Below are 22,684 nucleotides of genomic sequence, written 5' to 3'. Positions count from 1 at the left end.
AGAAGAGAGGATGAAGAAGGAGAGCAGGGAAAGGACAATTCAAGTACTAGCTCGCGGGGGAAGGAGAGGTAGAGAAGTAAAAAAAAAAAAAAGCCTTTTGGAGGGGTGCAGACACGGACAGGGACGGCAGGAAGGCAGGGCGGTGTATGAGTGGGAGGGATGGGAGGGATGAGGGATGGGATGGGATGGGATGTGTGCGTGTTATCCAGACTGAGAAAATCTCTGCTGTGTCTTCAAAGGTACGGATACTTGGTGTTCCAATGGGAATCCTCTCTCTGCCTGCTCGTCGGCGAAGCGCGGCCGGTGGTGGGAGGTACCTACCTTACCTCTGGTGGGAGGAGGGGTAAAAGTGACTGGGGGACGGAGACTTCCAAGTTGAAGCCCACCTGAGGCGGGGCAAAAAGTTGAAGCAAGCTGCACCTCAGGCAACTGGAAGTCGCGGCCAGTGTCGAGGTGTGGCAGGCGGGGTGGGGTTTTGCCAGTGTCTGGTTGTTGTCTGGGCACCTACCTCCTCGAGGAAGCACTCCACTGGTCATGGCTCCGCGAGACTTTCTGAGCTGATACGAAAGCAAGAGGTACATGCTATTATCTCGGCTCCAGTAGCTGATGCTCGACTCTACAAAGAAGGTACCTCACAGTTGGGTGCTGCCTCTATCATCCCTCCTCATATCTCGGGCTCGCCAACAATGCAGAGGTCCATTTCCTCCGTCACACCTCTGACTTTCACCAGGGCCCTAGAACACTTCCCTTTTGAGCTTCTCTCAGACCATTTCATTGCGGTGAAGGGAGGCAAAGAGGAGGGGCCAAACGCAAGGTACCTCGCCTGCCTTAGCTAAGGTATGATAGCTCGGCTTCCATTCCCCGGCACTTTTTGCCCGACTTTTCTGCCGTCAGTCGTTCAATGGCACACTGGAGTGACTGACAGCGAGACACTGACTCCTGTCTCATCCAACGTCGCTCGATTGGCGTTTTGCATTTTTTTCCCCTACCCATCTAGCTGGCAGCAGCCTAAGTACCAACAAACATTTTCGATACGCCACAAAGGGCGGCGCACATGGAGGTGAAGGGAGGGCTAGACCTAAGGGAGCAAGCTCTGGAATGGGAGCTGTACCAGCTTCGTCTCTTGGCCTAGCACCTGGGTGCCTCTGGCAGCTCAGTGCTCACTTAATCAAGGAAGGCTTTAATTACGTTTCCCGTCGGAAACACAGCTTGGAGAGCTCAGAGCGCCGTAAGCCGGGGCCGACCTGCTCGGAGGTAAGGCCAGGGTTGAGGACTCGGGGTGAGGTAAGGTTAGGTCGGGTAATTTCGAAAAGAGACAGATATTGAGTGCGGGAGTGGAAAAGATACATTTACCTTACTCAATCGGCATGAGGTGGGCGGGAAAGATACATGCAGATCTGATAGGGAGCAAGTATTCGTACCTAGGTACCCTGATGGGGAGGCAAAAAAAAAAAAAAAAAGAGCCCGCCCCCCCCCCCCCCCCTTTTTTTTTTTTTTTTCCCCCTCCTCCCTCCCCCCCGCCGCCCCCACCCCCCGCCCCCCCCCGCCCCGCGGCCCCCCGGGGGGACGCGAACAAAAAAAACAAAAAGGGCTGCCAAGCAGTGCACAGCGGTTTGGGGTGGGGGCCCCCTTCCTGCCAGCCCACGGCAGCTCCAGCCTCCAGGGCAGGCCCAGGCCGGCCGCTGTCCCGCGTGTGCCCGCCCGCGCCAGGCGTGCTACCGAGACTCGATTTGAGAGGTTCCTTTTGATTCCCATTGTTTTACCGTTTCCTCGCGCTAGTCTCCTTTAGGCGTGAAACCCCTCGATTCTGCCCCACCATCATCGCTCTCGGGGAACACTGCGCACCACGTACCTCAGCACGGGCAGGTACCATCGACCTCTCCCCGTCCTCCCTCCCATGTGCGCATGTTCGACTGACTTTGGGCAGTATCCCCAACCGGGACCAGACAAATCATGCAAGGCATGGCGCTGGCAAAGCCAAGGCTCAGTATAACTAGACTCTGCAGCCAGTACGTAGCATGGGTTGGGACGAGGCATATGAAGCCGACTTGTCCGGAGACATCCACGGATATTTTGTCTTTACTGTTAGAGGTGTTTGATTTTCGTATCCCTCTTACCTACGGACAGATTCAGCTTGGGAGAAGCAATTGCTTACATGGCTCTGTGCCACGGACAAACGCTTCTACTGCTGATGCTCTTCCTTAGCATTCCGTCACTCGTGTCCGGGACGTATCATCTCCAAGCAGCGCGGTACCCTCAATCGCCGAGATGCCCTCTCCATGCCACGACAGCCTAGTCCCCTCACCCCCTTTGCTCGCGAGACCCAGTCGATATCAGCCGTAGTTGGCCCGAGAGCTGTCTCGGCCCAGGGAGGAACCCATTGCTCTGGAATGCAAGAAAAGACATCGAATATCGACTCAGTACACACTGCCTGGGACTAATTACCATAACGCCGTTTCGAATGCTTGATCCGCTCCCCAGACCATTCATCATTCCCAGAACACCCGTTCTCTAAGGTAATTCCTCTCCTTTTTGTCTTTGCCCTCGCCTTGCCTCTTCTCTCCTCTCCTTCGTCACACTCGCGCGTCCGTTCGGATCTTGTCCGTCTACATCCACGGAGCAGCGAAAAATACAAAGGAGACCGACCCGAGCTTGCTTCAAGTGTCCTCCTAAGCTCGCTTGGGTAGTAGGTTCTCCCTGACGGCAAACATCTTGGCGCTGATATTGGCCGTGAATCCATCCACCTGCTTGCTGTACTGCTCCACCTGCTTCGCGTTCAACATACCCTCCAACCGGCTGGGCTCCTGGGGGAGCTTGAACAGCCTCTGCCACTCGTCCTCGGGCAGCGGCGTCTGCTTGGCCGCCGCGCGCGCCGCGTTCTCTGCCTTGCGCTTGGTCTGCCACTGCGTAATCTTGGCCTGCTCACGGCCGAGCTGGCGCTGGTAGAATTGGAAGTTGTTGAGATCGGTGTAGTGAGACTCGATGCTCTCGAGCAGGAGATCGCACGTCTTCTCGAGGAAGGGGTCTATCGAAAGGTCGAGGTTCTCAACCGAGGGGTGAAGCTGCTGCTTGAGCGGGTCATCGCGCAGATCCGCCAGGGTGTTGGGCGACTCTATCTTGTCCTGCTCGGGGAGGCCGGGGAGCTGGTGCAGGAAGGAGGTCAGGAGGTGGGTGTTGTGGATCTCGACGGGGAGCTCGGCGAGAATATCCTTGAAGGTGAGCTTGGAGGCTTTCAGGCTGGATATTTTGTTAGTACTGCAGTCGACCAAATAGTACTCAGGCCGTCTGTCTACACATACCTCTCGGTCGTGAACTTGCCCTCCTTGTATGCCGCCATGAATGACGGGGTGAGCTTGAAAGCACGCAGGCTCAAGGAGCCCTGGGAACTGCGGCTGACGTCGTGCACGAGGGCGACTGTCCGCTCGTTGTCCTTCTGGTAGTGATACTGGTTCTCGATGAAGCTGAGGTTGACAAAGTTGCCCATAGCAGCGCTGGTGTACCAGCCGACATTGTTAGCGTCGACGTTGACCTCCTTCAGATGCTTAATCATGTCGTTCTGATAGACGATATTGGCCTTCTGGCGGGGAGCGGCGGCAGCGAGCGCCGAGGCGTCGTTCTGGTGGCTGTTTTGGTGGCTGTCGGTGCTTGCGACGTCGACCGTGGGGAACTGGAAGGTGTTGGTAATCTCGAGGAGACCGTCGGTGTCCATGCCGACGATGGAACCGGTGGCGGTGGTAGGGAAGGTCGCGGAACCATGCTTGACGATTTTCATCACCACCTAGAGACACATAGAGGTCAGCGACATATCTCCCATATATTCCTCCATCACCACAGCACTGCAGCAAGAAGCCCCAATGTGAGGAGAGGTGGGGCAGAATTCGGGCAGGACTCACAAGGGCCTCAACGCGGACCGCCGTGAGCGGCACCTCCTTGATAACGTCACCCATATTTGCGATACGATCGGGGATATTTGTGCAGGTTCAAAAATTGGTGGCCTGGTCGAGTTTGCGGCTGCGGGATCGTTGGTGTCGCGTTCACTTGGCGGTGGGATTCGAGGGGGGTCGTCTCGTCGTGATGCGAAATATCGAACTTTTCGCTACAACGAATTGTGGGAGGGATTGTGGGCTGTCGGGCGGTGTCAGACGGCAGGATCAATGGAGAAAGGATAGATGATGCGCCCACCCCGTCCCAGGAGCTAAAATTCACCCCCTCCGTACCGGCCGTCCACGGACCCACGCCGCCGTGTTTCTTTCCCACGGTGATCCGTAACAGATTCCACACGCCACGTCCTGAATAGGAGGGCATCCCACTCATGCCCCCACGCCGAAAGCACTCACATCGAGTTTAAATTCAACGTCGTCTCATCTCGCCGGCTTTCTTTCTCCTCCTACCATCTTTCCCTTCAAAACCTGGCTCATTCAACTCTCCTGCTCCTGAGCATCATTTTGCGATATCACTCGGGGGGTGTTACGTGCCGATGTCGAGTTGCACATGTCATTAAAACCCACATGGCACATCGCAACCATCATCCAGCGCCTCTGGGTGTCCTGACTCTCTCACCTACTCCAGTATTCGATTCTCTGGCGTTTTCGGTCATTCATCCTGTACGAGTTGCAACATGGCCGTCACTGTGGCTAGAGGTCCGGATTCGATGCGATTGTTCTATGCGTTTATTTGTTACGCTGTCCAGGAAAAAAAAGCCAGTGTTTTCATGGCTTCGCAATGCTGCAGAATCCAAGCGCCCCCCATGTTCTTTCTTATGCCGCCTCCCTACCTACCATACGCTCTGTTTGTGGTGTCTCATTGCTCATTTCCCAGCCCGATTGCGACATATATAGTAAACCCGAACCGCCAAACGCCGCAAACAATCACTTTTAATCTACCCGCCGATGCAATGGATGAGGCTCTCTCAATCGACCCAGTCGATAATCTCCCAGCGTTCGGCGCCGTCACGAATGACCAGGCGGTGACGATCGATACGCCAAAAAGAGTACATGGACGCTGTCGCACGACTTGCCCGGCGATGCTCAGGTCCTTGGCCGGCTTTCACAGCATCTGGTCTTGATCTCCAGACGCAAGTTGCCAGATTTCTCCCTTCTGAGTCGGGACTTCCGAACCAATATCTGTGGGGAGTCAGTTTCATGTCTTTGTTGTCTTATTCTTCCATTTTTCCTTACTTCAGGAAGCCTCCGACTTGGTTGGCTTCGGCATGCGCGGCCTTGTCCAGAACGCCAAGATCCTCATAGACTGTCGATGGCGGAATCGTCGAACGGAATGCAACGATGTAAAAGGAAGTTTCCTTGAACGTTTTCCCTGTGGATTGAACGAGACTTTTAAGCTCGCCCATGACTTCCTCCCAATTGAAGGACTCAACATAGCCGGCCGTGGCGTAGTCCGCTCGGAGGCACTCCATGTGAGACAATGCCCTGGCGAGGAGGGCATTCTCGTCATCGAGGGTCTCGAGATCTAGCAAGTGCGCCGGATCTGTGTAAGGAGAGTGAATGAGGAATCTGTCAGTGTTGTTGATGTCGATTTCAGCAACATTGATAGCCGCATTCTCCTTGATGTTTTGGGCGAGAGGGCCGACACCCATTGGAGCTGTGGTTACAACGGCAGTCATGATGAGAATCCGGAACGATGCTTCCGAGACTTGCGTTTGATGAGAGAACCCGGATGCTTTCGGGCTGTCCTTTAGGAACCGCGAGGCACTTGATCAGTGCCGTCTGAAAGGAAAAGTTGTCGAAGGTTGGCGAGAGGCTATGTGGGTGAAGAAGCGGCTTGTATAAGTGACAGATCCAAGTACACTATGAGATGGAGCGAACGCTTCCGAGGGGAAAGGAGGCAAAGTGTGCCGAGATGTGGTGCTTTCAACGTGCAGAACAAAAATTTTCAACATCTGCAAAAACGAAAATGGGCGTCCAGTCCGAAATATAAGAACAACCCACCATCCAGAGTCAGAGACGTGTCGGGCAGGGGGCGTCGAGGAAACGTCTTTTCGACACGGGATTGCCTAACCCAAGCCAGGTGGGTCGGGGGACTACACCGTCGAGCGACCCGGAGCGAGTCAAGTGCAGCTGACCAACCCGGTGTGCCGGTCAAAGAAGCGGTGTTCATCCCTCAACCATGTTCAGGGACCCTTTTTTTGCATAGGCAGCAAATCTGCGACCCGGGTGGGCTATGGATCATCTCACAAAAAAAAGGGATAAGAGGAATTCCCGGACGTTTGCAGGTCATGCAGTACGGCAGTAGGGGGGAAGCATGGGACAGCCATGGTGCGGTACCGTACCGATGGCGAAAGAGTGCCGGTTGAGGATTGCGCAATCGGAAGCGGTTCTGATGCCAGAGACTTTGTAATTTTTGGATATGATGCGCAATGCGCCTCTTTGGTTTTTTGACTTTCAATTTTGTTGGCACGGATTGTGGAAGGGAATACGTTACACGGAACTACGAGCTACACGAGTTGCTTTTACTAATTGTAAAAGCAGAAGACGAGAGAAGCACCAATTGAGGCATGGAAGGTTGGGGTAAAGTATTGGGACAGAAATTCGGGGCTAACTACAAAGGACGGCTCGCCCGTCCTGATAACGGAAGGCCAAGTCTTGGTGGTGCTGCTTTAGAAGCCGAGCGACGACTTGGAGCAGCGATTTCCCCCGCATCCTTCACTAACGCTACACCCGGGCCATGACTGACCAAATCGTATAGCTAGCTATAGGGCCAGCCAAAGGGTGGATGGAAGGTTTGATCAGGCATACGGGAGAGGGAGAGAGAGAGACGAAATATTGTGCAAGCTCTCAGGGTGCGTATGTGCCTCTCTCTTTTGCCTTTATCTCTGCATTCTGACTTTGGAGGCTGGCAGAGTGGTGCTCTATCATACCGGAACTACTGGCTGACAACAATTACATCGGCAGGCTGGCCTACCCCGGCATCTCCCAGGTCCTGGCATTGCGAGCAGAGGAATACGAATCCACCTCACAGGGCCGCAGGGCGACCAACACGGTCTCGAGGCACCGGCGGCAACATCCACCTCAACAATGCGGTAGCAAGAGTAGGCCGTTAGGTTAAAACAACAGTTGACGCCGATAGAAATCGAACCCAAATCAACCTACTAAGCAAACGTCCGCTCCCACAGCAGCATGGTGTCCAGCCCGTGTTTCGGGAACGCTTTTTCTCCCTTCCCATTATCCCTATCTCTGCTCTCTTTCAACTTTCGACAACAACCAGAAGGGTCGACACGACGTGACATTCGGAACGGCCCATCCAGCTCATGTTGCCCCCTTGATAACGGAAAACACTTCTATAGATCCACGTATACACACCTACAGCAAACCTTTCCGCGCCGTCACCGCTGGTTGTTATCTCTCGATGCACCCTGCTAATCACACATATGCACGATTGTCGCCCATTCACAGCCCTCCAACGACTTCTGATTCGTCCTTGCCTCGGGTGAGCCAGACTTTTGACATTTCGTACGTGCCCAAGTAGAGACCGCTGCCAACGGCCGTCCACACGGCACGCAATCCTCCACCGCGGAAGAGCCCGCGGATGCCGTTTTGTCGGTACACGTCCCGCGTCACCTCCAAGCTGCCGCGGCTCGGCTTGGTCGTCGTTGCTTTACCAGCCTGTTGGCCCGACATGCCTTGGTTATCGCCCGTCTCTCCTGCACTCAGCATCATCCGGGTCTTTACGACATCGCTCGGCGTTGTGATGAAAGCAGCGAATGCTCCCGCTGCGCCGGCGCTGGTTCCCGTGACCACGGCCGTCTCCACGAGGCCTTGCTCTTCGCCCTCTGCCCTTTCCTGCGACCGAGAACTCCAGGCCGTCTTCCGCACATGCTCAAAAATGGGGAATTGAATTGCCGTGAAGGGGAGATTACGCGCAACGAGGGCCGTGTATCCGGAGAAGAGCCGTCTTTGAGCCCCGGAACTGGTGACTTGCCGCAGGGCCTGGAGTGAAGTTGATCTTCTGGTGCCACTGCTGCTGCTGCTGTTGCTACTGCTGCTACTGCTGCTACTGCTGCTACTGCTGCTATCCTGCTGACGCAACATCTGTGCATTTTGTTTGATAACCTCCGCCGGTGCGAGGACCAGACAGGAGCCCATCTCCGCGATGGCGGAGGCTGAGGCATGCACAAATGGTTGGGGGAGCGAGGCGGTATTGGAGATGGTTTTCTTCATGCTCTCATACGTGGCAAAGAATATCCCGGCTACGAAGTTTCCAAGCTTATCAGTACATGTTTCCCTCGCTTCACGGTTGGCCGCAATCGGTTAAGGGTTGCGAGAAACTTCGTGGGTGCTCACCTGCCGGTAGGGTGGCCAGCACCACACTCCCAATGCCCTGGTAGAGGCCCTGGAAGAGAGGCGCTTTGCTTCCTGATGTCGAGGCATACGTCTTGACAAAGTCTTGGCTCTGGTACCTGGTCTTGATGGTATCTAGAGGGTAGACAAGACAGTCCACTGTGAACGCAGCCGCAGCGCCGGCCTAGATGTGTTAGCCATGGGCGAAGATTGGACAACTCAGAGTAAGATGTACTCACAACGTAGATCTCATACATTATATGGTTTTATTTTATGTATCGATGACAGAAATATTGATGAACCTCAGTGCTCATGTCCTTCAAAAGAAGTTGCCAAATTCGGCGGGTTTGGCGATGTCACTGAGAAGATGAATGACATCATCCTGGCTGGATTGGGACCAGGTCACTGCACTGCCCTTGGAACTACACCAAAAGAGACAACCTGTTTCTTATGACTCGGCTCTTGACTGATAAATTCGTAATAATCAATTTAATCTTTTCAAATTCACAATGTACCAATTCTCTTCAGCACCTATCCTGTAACTTCTTGAAATGCTTGATTTCAGTGACAACTCGACGCCTCCAATACTGTGGCTGGAGCTGTAATGTGGCCAAGACGCTATCACGATAAGGTAGTACCTACCTTACCTCAAGGCACCTTAGACCTGGAGCGATAAGATAAGGTAACCTGTGGAACTGGACGGCGAAGTGCCCCGCCCCCGCCATGCGCTGGTGTACAGGCGATTGACTCTTACATCCTCATTCTCAATCATTCGAGACGGCGAGCCCTGTTGAAGCCGAGGCCGAGGCGTCTCAAAACATGCTGGATTTATGTGCACTTCTTGCGACCTCATGAACGCCCGAATATGCCCCCCTGGGGACTTTGACTGTGTGGATCACCACCGCCCACAACTATCGCGACCATCGTCACAACCAGCCATTGCCTAGGGACAGCGCCCGAAACCTCGACCTCGACCTTCCGAACTCTTATAGACACGGATGACTCTACAATGAGTTGCTACTGCCTACTAAATAACTCCTGCGATTGCCTTATATCATATCTGTTGCTGCATGGGCGGTCCGCCTAGAGCTGGAGGGCATGGTAGCGTGTGACTTTCTCACCACCGGAACTCATCCTTATATATGCGCGCCGAGCTGTAACATCCGGCTCGCGCTTATCCAACACGTCGATTCAAAGTCACAACCCGCTCCACGGCTGCGACAGACGGGTCGCCAGGCGCCAATGGTGTCGACACAGTCGGAGTTGTTGGAGGTTGCAAAATGTAGGCAACTTGGGTAACTAACTTGGTGTATAGCAGACCATTCTCGTCCTCGACTTTGGTTCTCAGACCAGCAATTCCATCCTCCGTCGCCTGAAATCCCTCAAGGTCTATGCTGAGATGCTGCCTTGCACCAAAAAGCTGGCGGATCTTCCTTTCAAGACGAAGGGTGTTGTGCTGTCTGGTGGTCCCTCTTCCATCTACGACTAAGACTCTCCTCGTAAGAAACTCTTGACCAAGCAAAGTAGAGCTCTTTCCAACATTTTAAAGACGTCGACCCCGCGATCTTTGATCTGGGTGTTCCTATGCTGGACATCTAGTACGTCTGCGATCATTCTTCAAAAGAAGACACGTGCTTATTGATGTGCATAGCTACGGCTACCAGGTAAAGCTCTGTCCGATCTTACTCCCATATTTTCGAGTGCACGAGGATAATCCCACGTCTTATAACAAGACCACGCCAGTTTCTTCTGTCGAGATGAATAATTGACTGATCATATGCAGGAACTTACCTGGAGAATCAACTCCAAGAATGTGTGTGGCTCGTAGAGAAATCCGAGGTCAGTCAACCTTAAGAGGAATAAGCCGAGAAAAGGATCATCATCTGATCCGTCCATTCTACAGAGTATGGCCACGCCGATGTCAACATCCTGAACTCGGGCGACTATTACGCCTATTGCCTCTTCGTTGGTCTGGGAGAGACGATGCGCGGTGAGCTTCAAAATGATTTTGAAGAACTCTCTGGAGCCAAAAAATACATTCTGCAAGGCGGTGATTCTCTTGCGGAGTGCGGCAATCACATCTTACCTTAATGTTCGGGAAGGCGCTCGAGGTGGGAAGACCTTCGCCGTCGATATCAGTGGCGCGAGGCCCAACTGGGTTATGGAAGATTTCATACAGAAGGAGACCGCTTCCACGCCATCCTCGTCTACAACGGTAAGCGGGCCATCTTCGCAATCGCTGCGCAAATCAGGTCGCTAAGTCCATTTTCACCGATGTGGTGCGTCTCAATAAGTGCGAACAGGTCAAGAAGACTTTTGAGAAGTCGTTCTCCGTGCCGTCACGAATCTAGACTTGATGTGTGCGAAACCATACGAGTTCGATGTTCAACCTGCTTAAGAGGTAATGATTTGTTCCTGCTTACATCTGGTAACTATATTCGTGTTGTTATCATAACTCTGCGCCCCTCCAGATCTCGATCCGTACCATCAACGAGGTTGATGGCATCGCCCGCTGCACATAAGACATCACGTCCAATCCCCCAAGAACAATTGAAAATGGGTTCGAGGCTCCGACTGCCTACCTCGTACTCCAAAGTACTAATTCAGGCTGCATTGCTGACTGTGAACAGAGTAACATTAGATCTTTCGGATAGAATAAGTAGACCCAGAACTGCAAATATTCGTCATTTCTTGGTCCTCATGGTGACAAGGTTTGGAAGAAGACGATGGCATGTGTTGTCAGCGTGGACGAATCGGAATGTTCCCGCACAAGCCACATTTGGCCTATCATTCTCCGTGTCTCCCTTGCATCATTATCGCTTGCAACTCACAAGGCACTCTAACGACTTAGAAATCGCTCTTCAACCTCACACGCTCAACAATCATCAGGCTCCAGAAGCTGTCACCGGCGCACCGCAACCAAAGTATGACAGCTTCGACCTGGCATTGGTCCAGATAAGCACTGCCCTGCGTGCCTGTGCTTCATGAGTAATAAGCTAGTCAGGAGTCCGCGCATGTTGATCTCATTAGTCCGCGAACCATCCCGCTAACGGATTTAGATCTACCGTACGACTTGGAATTCATTGGCGTCCAACCCAAATCAGAGAGATGAGGGAGGCTCTCTCGGTAGCTGCGAGGAGCCAAGGACCTTCAACATCTTTGCTGCGAATCTACGACGTGCGACGAGTGTTATTCACCTCTGGAAACCCTGGCTAGCCTTGGCGATGTCGCACCGGTTCGGAAGCCTTTTCATCGGCGCAGCAATTCAGACTGCACCGCCGACGGTCATCGGCCGAAACATTTGTCAGAATCAGACAGCCCCAGTATGATACGGAAGGCAGACTTCCCAATGGCCGCCGGCTGCGGATTTGCGCAGCAAGAAACCCGGGACTGCTGTCAGGGTCGGTATTGCAGATCTCATCCGGGCGGGGCGGCCCATCTTCATGCTGTGCCACCGCCTTGACACCTCGAGTCTGGTTTCACACGACTTGATGTCATGTAAGAGGAAGAGGAAACGACCTTTCGCGACCGAATGGGGTGTATTCTGAAGCGGTTCTCTCCTCCAGGAAATCCACATTTGACAACGTCGCACGAAACACGTCCCCCTTTTTATTATTGTTGTTGTTGTTTTATTCGTTTGCCATGTGGTCTTCCAGAGGGCGCTTCTGAAAGTTCAGGCTTTGCCTCGTTTCTCATGTCTTGGCCACGATCTCAGCCACCTCGGCTCGAACTGCGAAGGCAAGCAAGGCAAAGGCGTGGTCTCCACGCGATCTCCACGTTCGATAGCTCGCCCTCGTCCACCTCAAGACCTTCTAGATCAGCGCCTCTCTGTATTCTTGCATTCCCGTGTGCGCTTCGCCTTGTCGTGGCCTCTGGAGGCATATCGTAGCCGGTCCAGAACAGAGACACGCCTCAGACTCGATAGAACATTCCAAAAAGGGTTCTGTTACATTCCGAAATCGCTAGTTTCAACGACAGGACTAGGATGAAGCATCAGGTGAGAGCTGGGCTGCCTGTCCAGGCCTCGGCTGAAGGCAATCATGGCTTGAAAATCTCACACCATGGTGGTGACGAGCCACGCGAGTTGCGGGCGCAAGATTCGGCCGCGGAGAAATTGGCAATAAATTACGCCGTATGACAGACAGACCTGGTGGATGAGGCTCAATTGGTCTGGTGATGCATCCGCGCCAAGCGTCGAATGGGAATTATTCTACGGCTGGTGGGTGTGAATCGCCTCACTCAGCACTGCTGGGTATGGTCCGGAGCATACACTCCTCACACCTTGGCAATTTTGATAATTGCGACTTTTTCATACATAACCAATCGCAGAAAGTAGCTGCAGTCACCCGCCGTTGTACGTGCACATTGGCCAACTTTGTGTCATTTCTTTCGTAGGTTGTCGCGGCTCGTGATCTATTATAGGTTCTTGCTCAATCGGTTCCGTACGCCAGTGTACTCCGATGGATCGGTTCCGTGTAAGTGGTCGTTGGGCCGAGTTGGGAGAGCGAAATACAGCTCCAACGCTCTTCCAATGGGGACCCCCCTCCCCCCAATCGACGATGAAGCCGTTATTGGAAAGGATTGACTTGGGGAGCAAACGGCCGTGCATGTTGAGTGAGAGAATCCAACTCAGCCTCCTCACCCTCACCAACTTCGGCCAGCTAATGGTATCGGTCCCGAGGACCCTTCCATGTCAGATCGCATGGCAGCGCTAGGACGCTCTCATCGCCGTCATCCCCCACTCGTAAAGTCCATGCCCGTTACTGCTCCTCCCCCGAACCCCCATGCTTCATATACGAAGTGTTGACATTGCGGTGGCTTTGGGCCAGAAAGATGCCCCCTTATCGGGGGCTGAACAAACAGTTTTCGACAACCCCCCTTGTAAAGCACTCAGCCATTCAGCAGCGAGTTGCGCAAACCTGCCTGAGACAGCATGTACCACCCCACTCACCTCATACTGGTAGGTAGTGATGATGTATTACCTCGAGCACGAGGTTTACTGATGTGCAATCATCCTGTTGGAGGAAGCGGCCCATGTGGCGTAAAGGAAGGGAACCGGTGTGTCCAATATCAGACGGTGATGCAGGTCAAACTTGGAAGATGAGGGCCACGGCAGGGCTCAGCTTAGCCTAAGTCGTCCTAAGATCTTCGGTCTGGAGTTTAGTGTTTGCATTGTTTTACACTTTGGAGTTTTATAAAGTTGGAGGGTTCGTCCACTCTTTTTTCGTGGTCCCGAATCATCTGGAGATCATCACCACTGGCGCTTAAACTTAGTCATTCGCTTGGATGCCGATGCCGCCATCACCAATTTTCATTCAAAGACTCCACTCTGACTCGCACTCGGAATCAGGCCCATCTGCAACCCACTAAGTACTTTATTCACTTCTATGCTTTAAGCTTCTTTGGGTTGACCCTCAAAGTCTTGGGGAAAAGAAGTACCGATATTCGGCTTCCCCGGTCGATCTTCCTGTTTACCAATAACAGCCTCAACTCACATACACACCAAAAATGGCGTGCCCATTCCTTCAAGGCACACTTGCCGTGCCGCCGCGGCAGATGTCCGCGGAACAAGAGTTCGCCAACATCCGCTCACAATACCCGTCCCTATCCTCAACGGGCTGCACGGCCAAATTTTGCCAGTCTGGTCGGATGACACACATGGACGAGGATCGTGTTGGCCGGAATCAGTCTTACGCTCAAGTCCGCGAGGATGCGCTCGACTTTCTCCAACAGATGTACAAGGATGGTCTCATTGACACGGAGCAACTCCACCACCGAGCACACGAAGTCCTTCAGGAGATTCAAAAGAACTCGACAGAGGGAAAATTCACAACGGCGTCCGAATGTGGATCGGAGGCACCACCGGCTACTACGGTTGGCTTGGTGGGTGGCTTGTGGACTCAGACTTTTGAGGAACTCGAGTTCGGGCTCCGGGCAGCTTGGAAACATGCTCGGAAATGCATCATGCGATCTGAGTATAGCAACTTGAGGTATGGGCAACTTCAACCTCAGAATAAGCTGTTACTAATCTTCGTTGCAGGCTATGTGACTTGAGACATGTTCGGACAAGCAAAAAGATGGCCGAGACTCTCATCGAGAACTTGAAAGTAGCCTACAACTCGGGTGAAATCAACCCGACAGGTGTGTAGTCACCCCCTCGTGACTCTATCGCAATCTAACATTTTCTCAATAGTCTTCGTCTTCCCTCCCAGAGACATTGATAGCCGCGGACCCATGATCTGGAACTCACAACTCTTGTCCTTTGCCGGGGTAAGTCTTGCTCCCGCAGGAGAACCGATTATCCACTGACACTGTCAAGTATCAACAATCAAACGGCGAAATCCTCGGAGACCCCGCCAACGTCGAGGTTACCAACGCCATCATTGAGCTCGGCTGGACACCGCCCCGTCTCCGCTCGCAATGGGATCTTTTGCCCCTCGTCACCATGGCCGAGGGCGAGGAGCCCGTCATCACTGAGCTTCCCAAGGACGCATTCCCTCTGGTGCACATCCGCCATCCTAAGCATCCAGGGCTCGAGACCCTTGGACTGCGTTGGGTTCCCGCGCCAGCACTCAGCCGCCTTGGCTTCAGCATTGGCGGCGTGCAATACACCGCGGCGCCCTTCGTTGGATGGTATGTTGGGTATCCGCCTTGTCTGCTGCAAGAATACATCACTGACAAAGCATGCAGGTTTATGGATGCCGAGATCGGTGTTCGCAATCTCGCAGATTCGTTCCGCTACAACGCGCTTCCGCAAGTCGCTAAGGCCATTGGCTTGGTCGATGGCGATGTGGATGACCTCCCAGACTATGAGCGTCTGGCGGTGTTGGTGAGTCCTTCTGCACAGTGCCCGCGTCTGAGATGCATCCGCTCACAGTAACACAACAGTCCCGCGCGCAGCTCGAGCTCAACTACGCAACGTACTGGTCCTTTGCTCAGGCGGGTGTCAGAATGTCAGATTCTCTTGGCGCGGCCGAGCAGTTTGCCCAGTTCGATGACGAGCATCTCATGAACAACGGCTTCCGTCTCCCCTCTGATCCATACTGGCTGGCACCACCACAAGGCTCCATCATCCCCATCTGGCACCGCGGCGGCTCTCCAAACTACCAACCGAAGCCGTTGATCTGCCGCCATGCCCAAGATCCCATCAAGGCCTGGCGCCGGCAACGACAAGCCCGCTCCACGCGATCTCACCACCACCTGTCGGACACGCAGCTCAACATCTCCATCCCGCCGGTGCCGTCCATCTCCCTCACGAGGCCCGTCACGCCAGTCTCTCCCTTCGGCACCGCCTCCTCCCCGTCGCCTTTCTTGCCCGTCCCTCCGCCCTCGCAAATCGTCAGGCCTACCACGCCTCTAACGCCTTTGAGCCCCCGGGGGCCCGGGCGCAGGATCTACATCGGATTCTGCAGCTCGGGCAATGTAGCGATCAAGCTTTGCAAGAGGCTGTGCGCGCAGCTGCAGCACGCGTGCGACATTAACCCCAAGTTGGGTTCCGTCGTGGTGCCGTGCACGCTCAATGCCCTGCCCATCTCCATGGTCGAGGCCGATGATGTATTGGTCATCGTTGCCAGCACGACAGGGCGCGGGGAGATCCCGCAGAATGGCAAGGCCTTTGCTGATGCGCTAGCGAGAAACCCAAAGGCGATTTCTTGCCAGTATGCGATATTCGCGAATGGATCGCTGGAGTACCCGGACACTTACAACCAGGCCGCCATGGACATTGAGGAGCTGTTGAGTAAAGGAGATGCTCAGAGACTCATTGGCATGCGCGAAGCCGACACCGGATTCGAGAATCCTCCCTGGTCCGTCCTTGGCCAGTTCTTTGATCAGGTCCTCGCCGGGCTCCAAAAGTCGAGCCCGCAAGATGAGAACATGAGTGACGTGCAGCGGACCGCTCGCCCGGTCAGACCTTTTGACACCCGTCCGTGGTTTCAGGCCAAGGTCGTCGGACAGCCTGTCTTGGGGACTGCCGCCGACAGCATGAAGAGGGTCACTCTCGACCTGGGCGATCGAGAGTACCCTACCATGGGCAGCGTTTGGATTCTACCGCCCAACTCCAAGAACAAGGTGTCTCGTGTTCTTGGGGCCCTAGGCGTGCAGTCTGAAGAGCGTCTAAGCCTCCTGGGTGAGCCTACCGTCGGGGAGTTTTTCCAGCGCTTTGCAGACTTGGACCAGCCTTTCAAGTCTACGCAATGGGCAGAGTGGCTGTCTCTTCCTCATCCAGAGACCCTAGCCAAGGTTCCCATTGAGAATGTGGTCCATCGGATTCCTTCCAACTGGAGGCAGTTTGTGACGCTGGATGCGCTGTGCAATGCCATGCCAACGATACAGCCGAGGGAGTATTCTATCGCCTCTGATGGTTCAAGAACGAAGCAGAAGAATGGTAATACTCTAGATCTGCTCGTCCAGCACCACCCCAACGGCAAATTCTCAGACAAATACCTCAACTGCTTCGAGACCTTTGGAGCCGCGACCTGCAAGATCCGCCCTTCGTCTCACCTACAGGCGATGGCTGAGAACCAGGACAAGCCGATGATCATCTTCACAACGGGTTCCGGTATGGCTCCCGTCCGCGGACTGTTGCAAAACCGCCTACAGCGTCTGCATTCCACGGATGACAGGACCGCCAAGGGCCCTGCGATCAGCCTGTTTGCCGGCTTCAAGGCGGCCGACGAGGCTCTCGTGCGCGAAGCGGTGCAAGAAGCAAGTGAGGCCGGCATCCTTGACGTCTTGAGGCTGACGGGAAGCAACGAGGAGAAGAGGAGAGCACAGGATGCGATGCTAGAGACCGGGGTGAGGGAAAACTTGGTCAAGAATATCGAGGATGGGGCACTTGTGTTCGCGTGCGCCAGGCCGCGAGCTGTTGATGATTTCTTGCAGAATTTGAGCGAGGTGTTGGGTCGGGATGCTAGAGAGGTGCTGGGCGATCGTTTCGTTGCTGATGTTTACCAGCCTGCCACTTGAGGGTGTTCCTTGATTCTTTCCTTCCGTTTTATTTTTCTTCTTCTTCTTCTCATCATATGCGCATCATAGACTTAGACGGTGGGTGGATTGATTCAAAAGCGAGGCGTTGGCGGATTTCATACTATTCTGAGATGAGAGGCTAGCCAGTAGGTTCAAGACATGATACAGGCGTGCTTTTTCAAAGGAAAAGTTATCAAACTAATTAAATCACGATAAATAATCTTGTGTCAACATGCCAAAGTCCATACTGTGACCGTGTCTTACTATTTGGCCTTGCCTTTTCTTTAATAGAACAGCAATGACATTCTTGCTACGACCTCTTCTCCGGAATAGAAACAAGACAGCTCGTCCAAGGCAACTTGCGCAATTTCACTTCCACTCATACCCCTTAACTTACGGCTAAACTATAGCACCATTTTTGCAGACTTGTGTTGCAAGAGAGATGCATCTGATTTACAGCCTTCTGGCAGCTTCATTATAGTTGTACATCATGATCATTAGAATCATACAGTGCCTAGTATCGCCATCCTTCCACCATCCATAGCTAGGAATATTCCGTGACAACATCTCAAATCACTGAATTCACCGAGGGTTCTCAGCCTCAGCAGATGCCTGTGTCACGCTCTCAGGTGCAATATTCCCCTCGGCAGAGATGCTATCCGGCACGCTCTCAGGAACATAATAGTCCGAACCGCGGAACTTCTCGCCACCAACACAAGGCGCCTTGGTGCCGATATTATTCCTCACGGCGCCCTCGCCCTGAAGCAAGATATCGCCCTTCTGATCCTGGGTGCCAAGGGACGAAATCTTCTTGGCGGGGACGACATCGTCGTCATTCTCAGCCGGGTTCTTGGGCGGCTGCTCGGGTTTGTAGGAGACGTTGTTGGTGGGGTCGCCCTGTATGCTGACCGATGCGCCAGGGAAGCGGTTCTCGGTCTGGATGGAGGAGACACCGGCGTCGTCGTTGCCCTGGGGGCGCGCAGCACCTGTCTTGGACTGGTACGTGTTCAAGTCGAGCTGGGCCTGGGCGGCGGTCTCCATGAGCTGATCCTTTGAGGGTGCCATTTCGTACGTTGAGATTGAAGTAATACGTTTAATGTTTCGTGTGAGAGATAGTGGTGTTATTGTTCTGCTGTGCACTATACTTTAAGGTAGGTGTTTGGCTGGTATTTTGGTTGCTAGCGCAATGATGAGAGCGATTTCAACGGTTCGGAATCATCAACTTATGTAGCCGTCGTCAACTATCATCCAGCCTCGTCATTTCAAATTCAATGCATCGATGTCATCTCCATGATCTCACGCATCACTGTGCGATGAAATCACCACACCCGCCAAAATGTGGTGCTGGTGGCGACCAGTTTATCTCATCGACACTGATCGAACTGGACAGATGGCACAGCGCCACCATTTTCTTCGTCCAAACCCCAGGGACCCTCAGTACGGCTATGGTTGAGACAGAAGGTTGACCGTTTTGACGTAGGAGTGATATCATCCCCCCTAGGTTTTGCTTCGTGATCGGCGGGGCACACAAAATGGTTCTCGGTGAGCGGGTCGGCTCCGTGGCTCCGCATGTTCGGGGACTTTGCTCCGGTAAGCATTGAGGCCCAGTGCCGGCCAGTCTAATTTTCCTGTAAGCTCACATCCGGTGTACGGTCTCTTCATTCACATCACATTGCCCATTCTGAACTCATCTCTCAATTGAACAACTAGGTATCATTTGACTCTGCGTTATAGCCCTGAACCCGAAGTAAGGTTGGCTTATGTTACTTTTTTTTGGATCGAACTCAGCACAGCGCGCCGTTGCTATGACTGAGATGCACGCCGTGGTGGTGGAACATGTGAGCGCCCAACTGCATACCACAAATCACATCCTAGGCATGAAAATCTTGAACGACAAAATCCCTCCGATTCATCAACGCCGTGTAACCGATGCTCGGGGCTCGGCCCCTGGCTCATAATACGGCCGGCGACTAACCGTCGGTGCCGCTGCTGCGGAAAGTAGCGCAAAGAGCAGCATAGTGATGGGTCAGATCGAGGACATTCTGCGGGAGGCTGGTGGCTTGGATGATGCTTCTGATCTTGACCGCACCTTCGTCCTCGATAAGCGTCCGAACTGTATGGAGAAGCTCTGGTGAGAATTCCGAGTACCACCTGTACTGCCAGGTGACGAGACGAATGACCGATGCGACCGTCTCGCGCGTGTTTTTGTTTTCCTCGAAAACACGGAGGATGCCCGTCAAGGCCTTCGGGCTGAATCTCGCGGCGAGGCAAGCTCGGTAGGCCTCCACGGCTTCTTCTGGGTGTTGAAGTCTCTCCGCCAAAGACCCTAGAATTTCCCACTCCTCGGCCGACTTCTTGTACTGCATGGACTGCGCGCGGTACTGGGCCATCTGCGTCCTCCAGATCGTGTAGACGCGCAAATCCTCATACAACACCATGAAGAGGCTATCGAGCCAGCGCTCGCATAACCGCTTGTTGTTCAGCTTAGAGAGGTGGTCGTCGGTCTGCGCACCCTAATTGATGTTAACATGACTTCGCCAGAAGGAAAGAGTCGAGACTTACGTTTTCCACATCGCCCTTCAATTCACCGGGATCTATCGCGTGGGTGGGCTTCTCCACAGCCTCGCCCTCTGTCTGTCCATTTGGTGCTAATGTCTCCGCAGTGGACTCAGTGTCCGCCGGCCGGAACTTCTTGTCTTCGTCTTCGTCTTCATCGTCATCCTCCGAGTCCGAGCGATCGCCATTCGTTGTAGGGTCTGGGGTGCCACGAAGACCGTCGGTGCTGGGGTTGCGTTGAGGCTGCGAGGTTTCCTGCTTCTCGGAGCGGTACTCGTCCTCCATGACAAATACGGTGCTTCTGATCTTGAGAAGCTGATCCCATCCAATTTTTGAAGTCATCTCGGTCAGGATGCCGTATGCCTGCTTAAAGGTTCCCTTGTAAACCGCAGCACGGAGGTTTAGAAGACTGGCATCAACCTGCTCAGAGTATCTGGACTCGGGTTCGCTATCAATCTCATCCAAGCGGGTCTCTGGGAGAGTAGGGAGATGTACGTCCTTCGGCTCGGGCATCTGGGGCGCGTCCTTATCCTGGTACGTGAACATGGGACAGGAATTGAGGATGGTCAAGGCATTCTCCCAGTCCTCCATTGCCACGTAGACTTGTGCCAATCTCGCCCATGTGCCGAATTCACTAGGAGCAGCAATGGTACTGCGATCAGCACAGCCCATGGCCAAGCGAAGTCTCTCTTCCTTCAGCTCTGGCGTTGCGGCGGTCTGCGCTTTCCTGAGGAGGAACTCGGCCTGCGTATCGAGCATGACATAGTCCATTGGCGACTCTTTCAGTGCCTGATGCAGCACCTTGACACCCTGAACTTCCTCATTGCCCATGAACAAAACCTTGGCCAAAAGTGAGGATACCTCAATGTTTTGGTCTCTGAGTTTCTCGAAGAGGTTGATACCAGAAGCATGGCGGCCCGTGGTCTGGAAGTACTTGAGGAGGCCGGCGGTCAAATGGTTCGAGACATTGTTCGGCACTTGAACGACAGAGTCGGAACCCAGCTGCCAGCCTGTGACATCGTTAGCTTAGCGACGCCATTGTGTTCTGAGAGTTATGCATGCCTCGGAAGAAGAGCTGCTCGGCGGCACCAAGGAAACGGTGTTCAGTCTCGGTGTTGGTAACAGGGTTGTATCTGCGCACACCCATGATCTTCCGAATGGTCTCTCCGCTACCATCATCGGCGTAGGAGTAGGCTCTCAGGACGCTGCATAGGTAAGTCTCTAGCCACAGGTCATCCGTCGCTTTGCGCTTCTCGCCTCGCTCATCTACGCAGTAGCTTTCGACGGTTCCAGGGATCGTTACGTGAACTCGCATGTCGAGTCGGGAGAAGGCATTGTAACAGCTAACAATGCATTAGCCATATGGAGTGGAGCTCGATGCGCAAGGATTCCACATACCAGTAAAGGCCTTCGGATATCTTGGTTTGTACAGCCTGGCCATGCTCACGGTAGGTCAGAGTGTTGATGTAGGCAGCAAGACTGGCCGAAGACGAAGCATCGACACCGGTGACATGGTGATAGACTCCGATCTGGGGGAAGATGCTAATTAGCACAGATATAGGCTCGGCGGTGCAGGGTCATCATCTACCTGCTTGCCAGGGTTTCTTGTGGCTTGCTTCAGGAGGTGGACAAGGTCGGGAGGACCAAGCTCCCGAAGGGAGATGAGGGACTCGGTTCGGGCTTCAATTGATTCAGAGAGAATCTCTTCGGTAAGCCTGGCAGGCACATTAGAATCCAGGGCGGTATGTGCACAGATCGAGGATGGTAGACTTACTCGGGCACAGCCGGCGCAACCATTGCAGCGGTTGTTGCGTGTCAAGCTTTGGCGGCGCGCAAGATGGTAGAGATGCTCCCGATGGGAATGGACTGGATACGGTGTTATGAGCTAGCGGTTCGATACATGTGCGCGAGCAGAAGAAGGCGCCGGTGAGCGGTTCTGACGCGAGGCGCACACTCGGAAGGATGGCTGGGAGGAGAGGGATGAAGGCTGATGATCGGAGGCGGCTCGAGGTGTGTCGGTGAGATTGGTGAGGGATGGATGATTGAAGGGCCCAGCTTGTCGCAGCTGGAATTGGTGGTGGGATTGCGGCGTGAACTGGACACTGGGGGAAGGTGGTGACGCCAGGCGCTGTGGGCAAGCTTGGACTCCACGACCGTCCAGGACTGGGAACCTGCTACCGGCTTGGAACAATATTGATTGATGTTGTGCAACCGACAGGGAGCTAAGGCCTGTCATTGGCAGGGGACACACGGGATGGAGAGCAGATGGAGCTGAGGTGCTTTCCTGGAGGTGATTGACAGGGTCGAAGAGCCAGGGCACGATTTGATTAGACCACGGGGCGCCCTCCATAAGGTACTGTAGGACGGACGGCTGAGGGGCCACCTTAGGCTGATGGGTCCAACGAACCCGACCTGTAGGCGCTGGTCTGCTGCATTGCCATGTTCCTGAGATGCCAGCTTGTCTTGAGCCGGATCCTTACGTAAGACGTCTCGCTAGAATCACAACATGGACAGTACCTTAGCGCAACCCCCTGAGTTATCGGGGGTCTAATCGTCCTGTATCGCTATGAGCCTATTAGGGAGCTTGCAGCTGGAAGCTGGGAGCTGAGCTGGCCCCAAGGTCTGACGCGAAAGCTGGGTCACTAAGATACCTTGAGGAAGCTTAGCTTCCATGTTCTGTAAAATGCGATACGTACCGACATCTCCATGCGAGCAACCAATTTAACGAATCCAGGTCGCGTCTGTCCCAGCAGCCACGCGCTGCGCTTTTCCACATGGTCATGATGGCTGCGCATTCGCCCAGAACCACATCATTCTGAACATTCATCCACTCCACCACACATCGCACATCCTTATATAGAGTAGAG

General features: G+C 53.9%; 7 protein-coding genes across 7 annotated transcripts; 2 read left to right on the top strand and 5 right to left on the bottom strand.

Moving 5' to 3' along the window:
* Positions 1-2,669: 2,669 nt before the first annotated feature.
* CORC01_10205 (Mov34/MPN/PAD-1 family protein) lies at positions 2,670-3,947 on the bottom strand (the record flags this gene model as incomplete). Its single annotated transcript, XM_022621834.1, has 3 exons — positions 2,670-3,237; positions 3,300-3,778; positions 3,894-3,947. 3 exons carry the CDS (start codon positions 3,945-3,947, stop codon positions 2,670-2,672), a joined length of 1,101 nt encoding a protein of 366 aa, XP_022471648.1.
* A 962-nt stretch (positions 3,948-4,909) lies between these two features.
* CORC01_10204 (uncharacterized protein) lies at positions 4,910-5,620 on the bottom strand (the record flags this gene model as incomplete). Its single annotated transcript, XM_022621833.1, has 2 exons — positions 4,910-5,123; positions 5,178-5,620. The coding sequence occupies 2 exons, from the start codon at positions 5,618-5,620 to the stop codon at positions 4,910-4,912; spliced, it is 657 nt and encodes a 218-aa protein (XP_022471647.1).
* Positions 5,621-7,403: 1,783 nt separating this feature from the next.
* CORC01_10203 (uncharacterized protein) lies at positions 7,404-8,551 on the bottom strand (the record flags this gene model as incomplete). The annotated part of the gene is made up of 3 exons (XM_022621832.1): positions 7,404-8,203; positions 8,298-8,478; positions 8,534-8,551. 3 exons carry the CDS (start codon positions 8,549-8,551, stop codon positions 7,404-7,406), a joined length of 999 nt encoding a protein of 332 aa, XP_022471646.1.
* Positions 8,552-10,105: 1,554 nt separating this feature from the next.
* CORC01_10202 (GMP synthase domain-containing protein) lies at positions 10,106-10,816 on the top strand (the record flags this gene model as incomplete). The annotated part of the gene is made up of 4 exons (XM_022621831.1): positions 10,106-10,133; positions 10,198-10,284; positions 10,397-10,509; positions 10,766-10,816. The coding sequence occupies 4 exons, from the start codon at positions 10,106-10,108 to the stop codon at positions 10,814-10,816; spliced, it is 279 nt and encodes a 92-aa protein (XP_022471645.1).
* Positions 10,817-13,802: 2,986 nt separating this feature from the next.
* On the top strand, positions 13,803-17,261 carry CORC01_10201 (nitric oxide synthase; the record flags this gene model as incomplete). The annotated part of the gene is made up of 6 exons (XM_022621830.1): positions 13,803-14,284; positions 14,335-14,435; positions 14,488-14,564; positions 14,614-14,927; positions 14,985-15,123; positions 15,183-17,261. 6 exons carry the CDS (start codon positions 13,803-13,805, stop codon positions 17,259-17,261), a joined length of 3,192 nt encoding a protein of 1,063 aa, XP_022471644.1.
* Positions 17,262-17,843: 582 nt separating this feature from the next.
* On the bottom strand, positions 17,844-18,326 carry CORC01_10200 (uncharacterized protein; the record flags this gene model as incomplete). Its single annotated transcript, XM_022621829.1, has 1 exon — positions 17,844-18,326. The coding sequence occupies one exon, from the start codon at positions 18,324-18,326 to the stop codon at positions 17,844-17,846; it is 483 nt and encodes a 160-aa protein (XP_022471643.1).
* Positions 18,327-19,231: 905 nt separating this feature from the next.
* CORC01_10199 (uncharacterized protein) lies at positions 19,232-21,614 on the bottom strand (the record flags this gene model as incomplete). Its single annotated transcript, XM_022621828.1, has 6 exons — positions 19,232-19,774; positions 19,824-20,827; positions 20,907-21,160; positions 21,216-21,346; positions 21,406-21,532; positions 21,592-21,614. The coding sequence occupies 6 exons, from the start codon at positions 21,612-21,614 to the stop codon at positions 19,232-19,234; spliced, it is 2,082 nt and encodes a 693-aa protein (XP_022471642.1).
* Between the last annotated feature and the right edge of the window lie 1,070 nt (positions 21,615-22,684).

This window comes from Colletotrichum orchidophilum (genome assembly GCF_001831195.1).
Source record: "Colletotrichum orchidophilum strain IMI 309357 chromosome Unknown Scaffold_99.1, whole genome shotgun sequence".
Lineage (NCBI taxonomy): Eukaryota > Fungi > Ascomycota > Sordariomycetes > Glomerellales > Glomerellaceae > Colletotrichum > Colletotrichum orchidophilum.
This window is presented reverse-complemented; position numbering and strand designations above follow the sequence as displayed.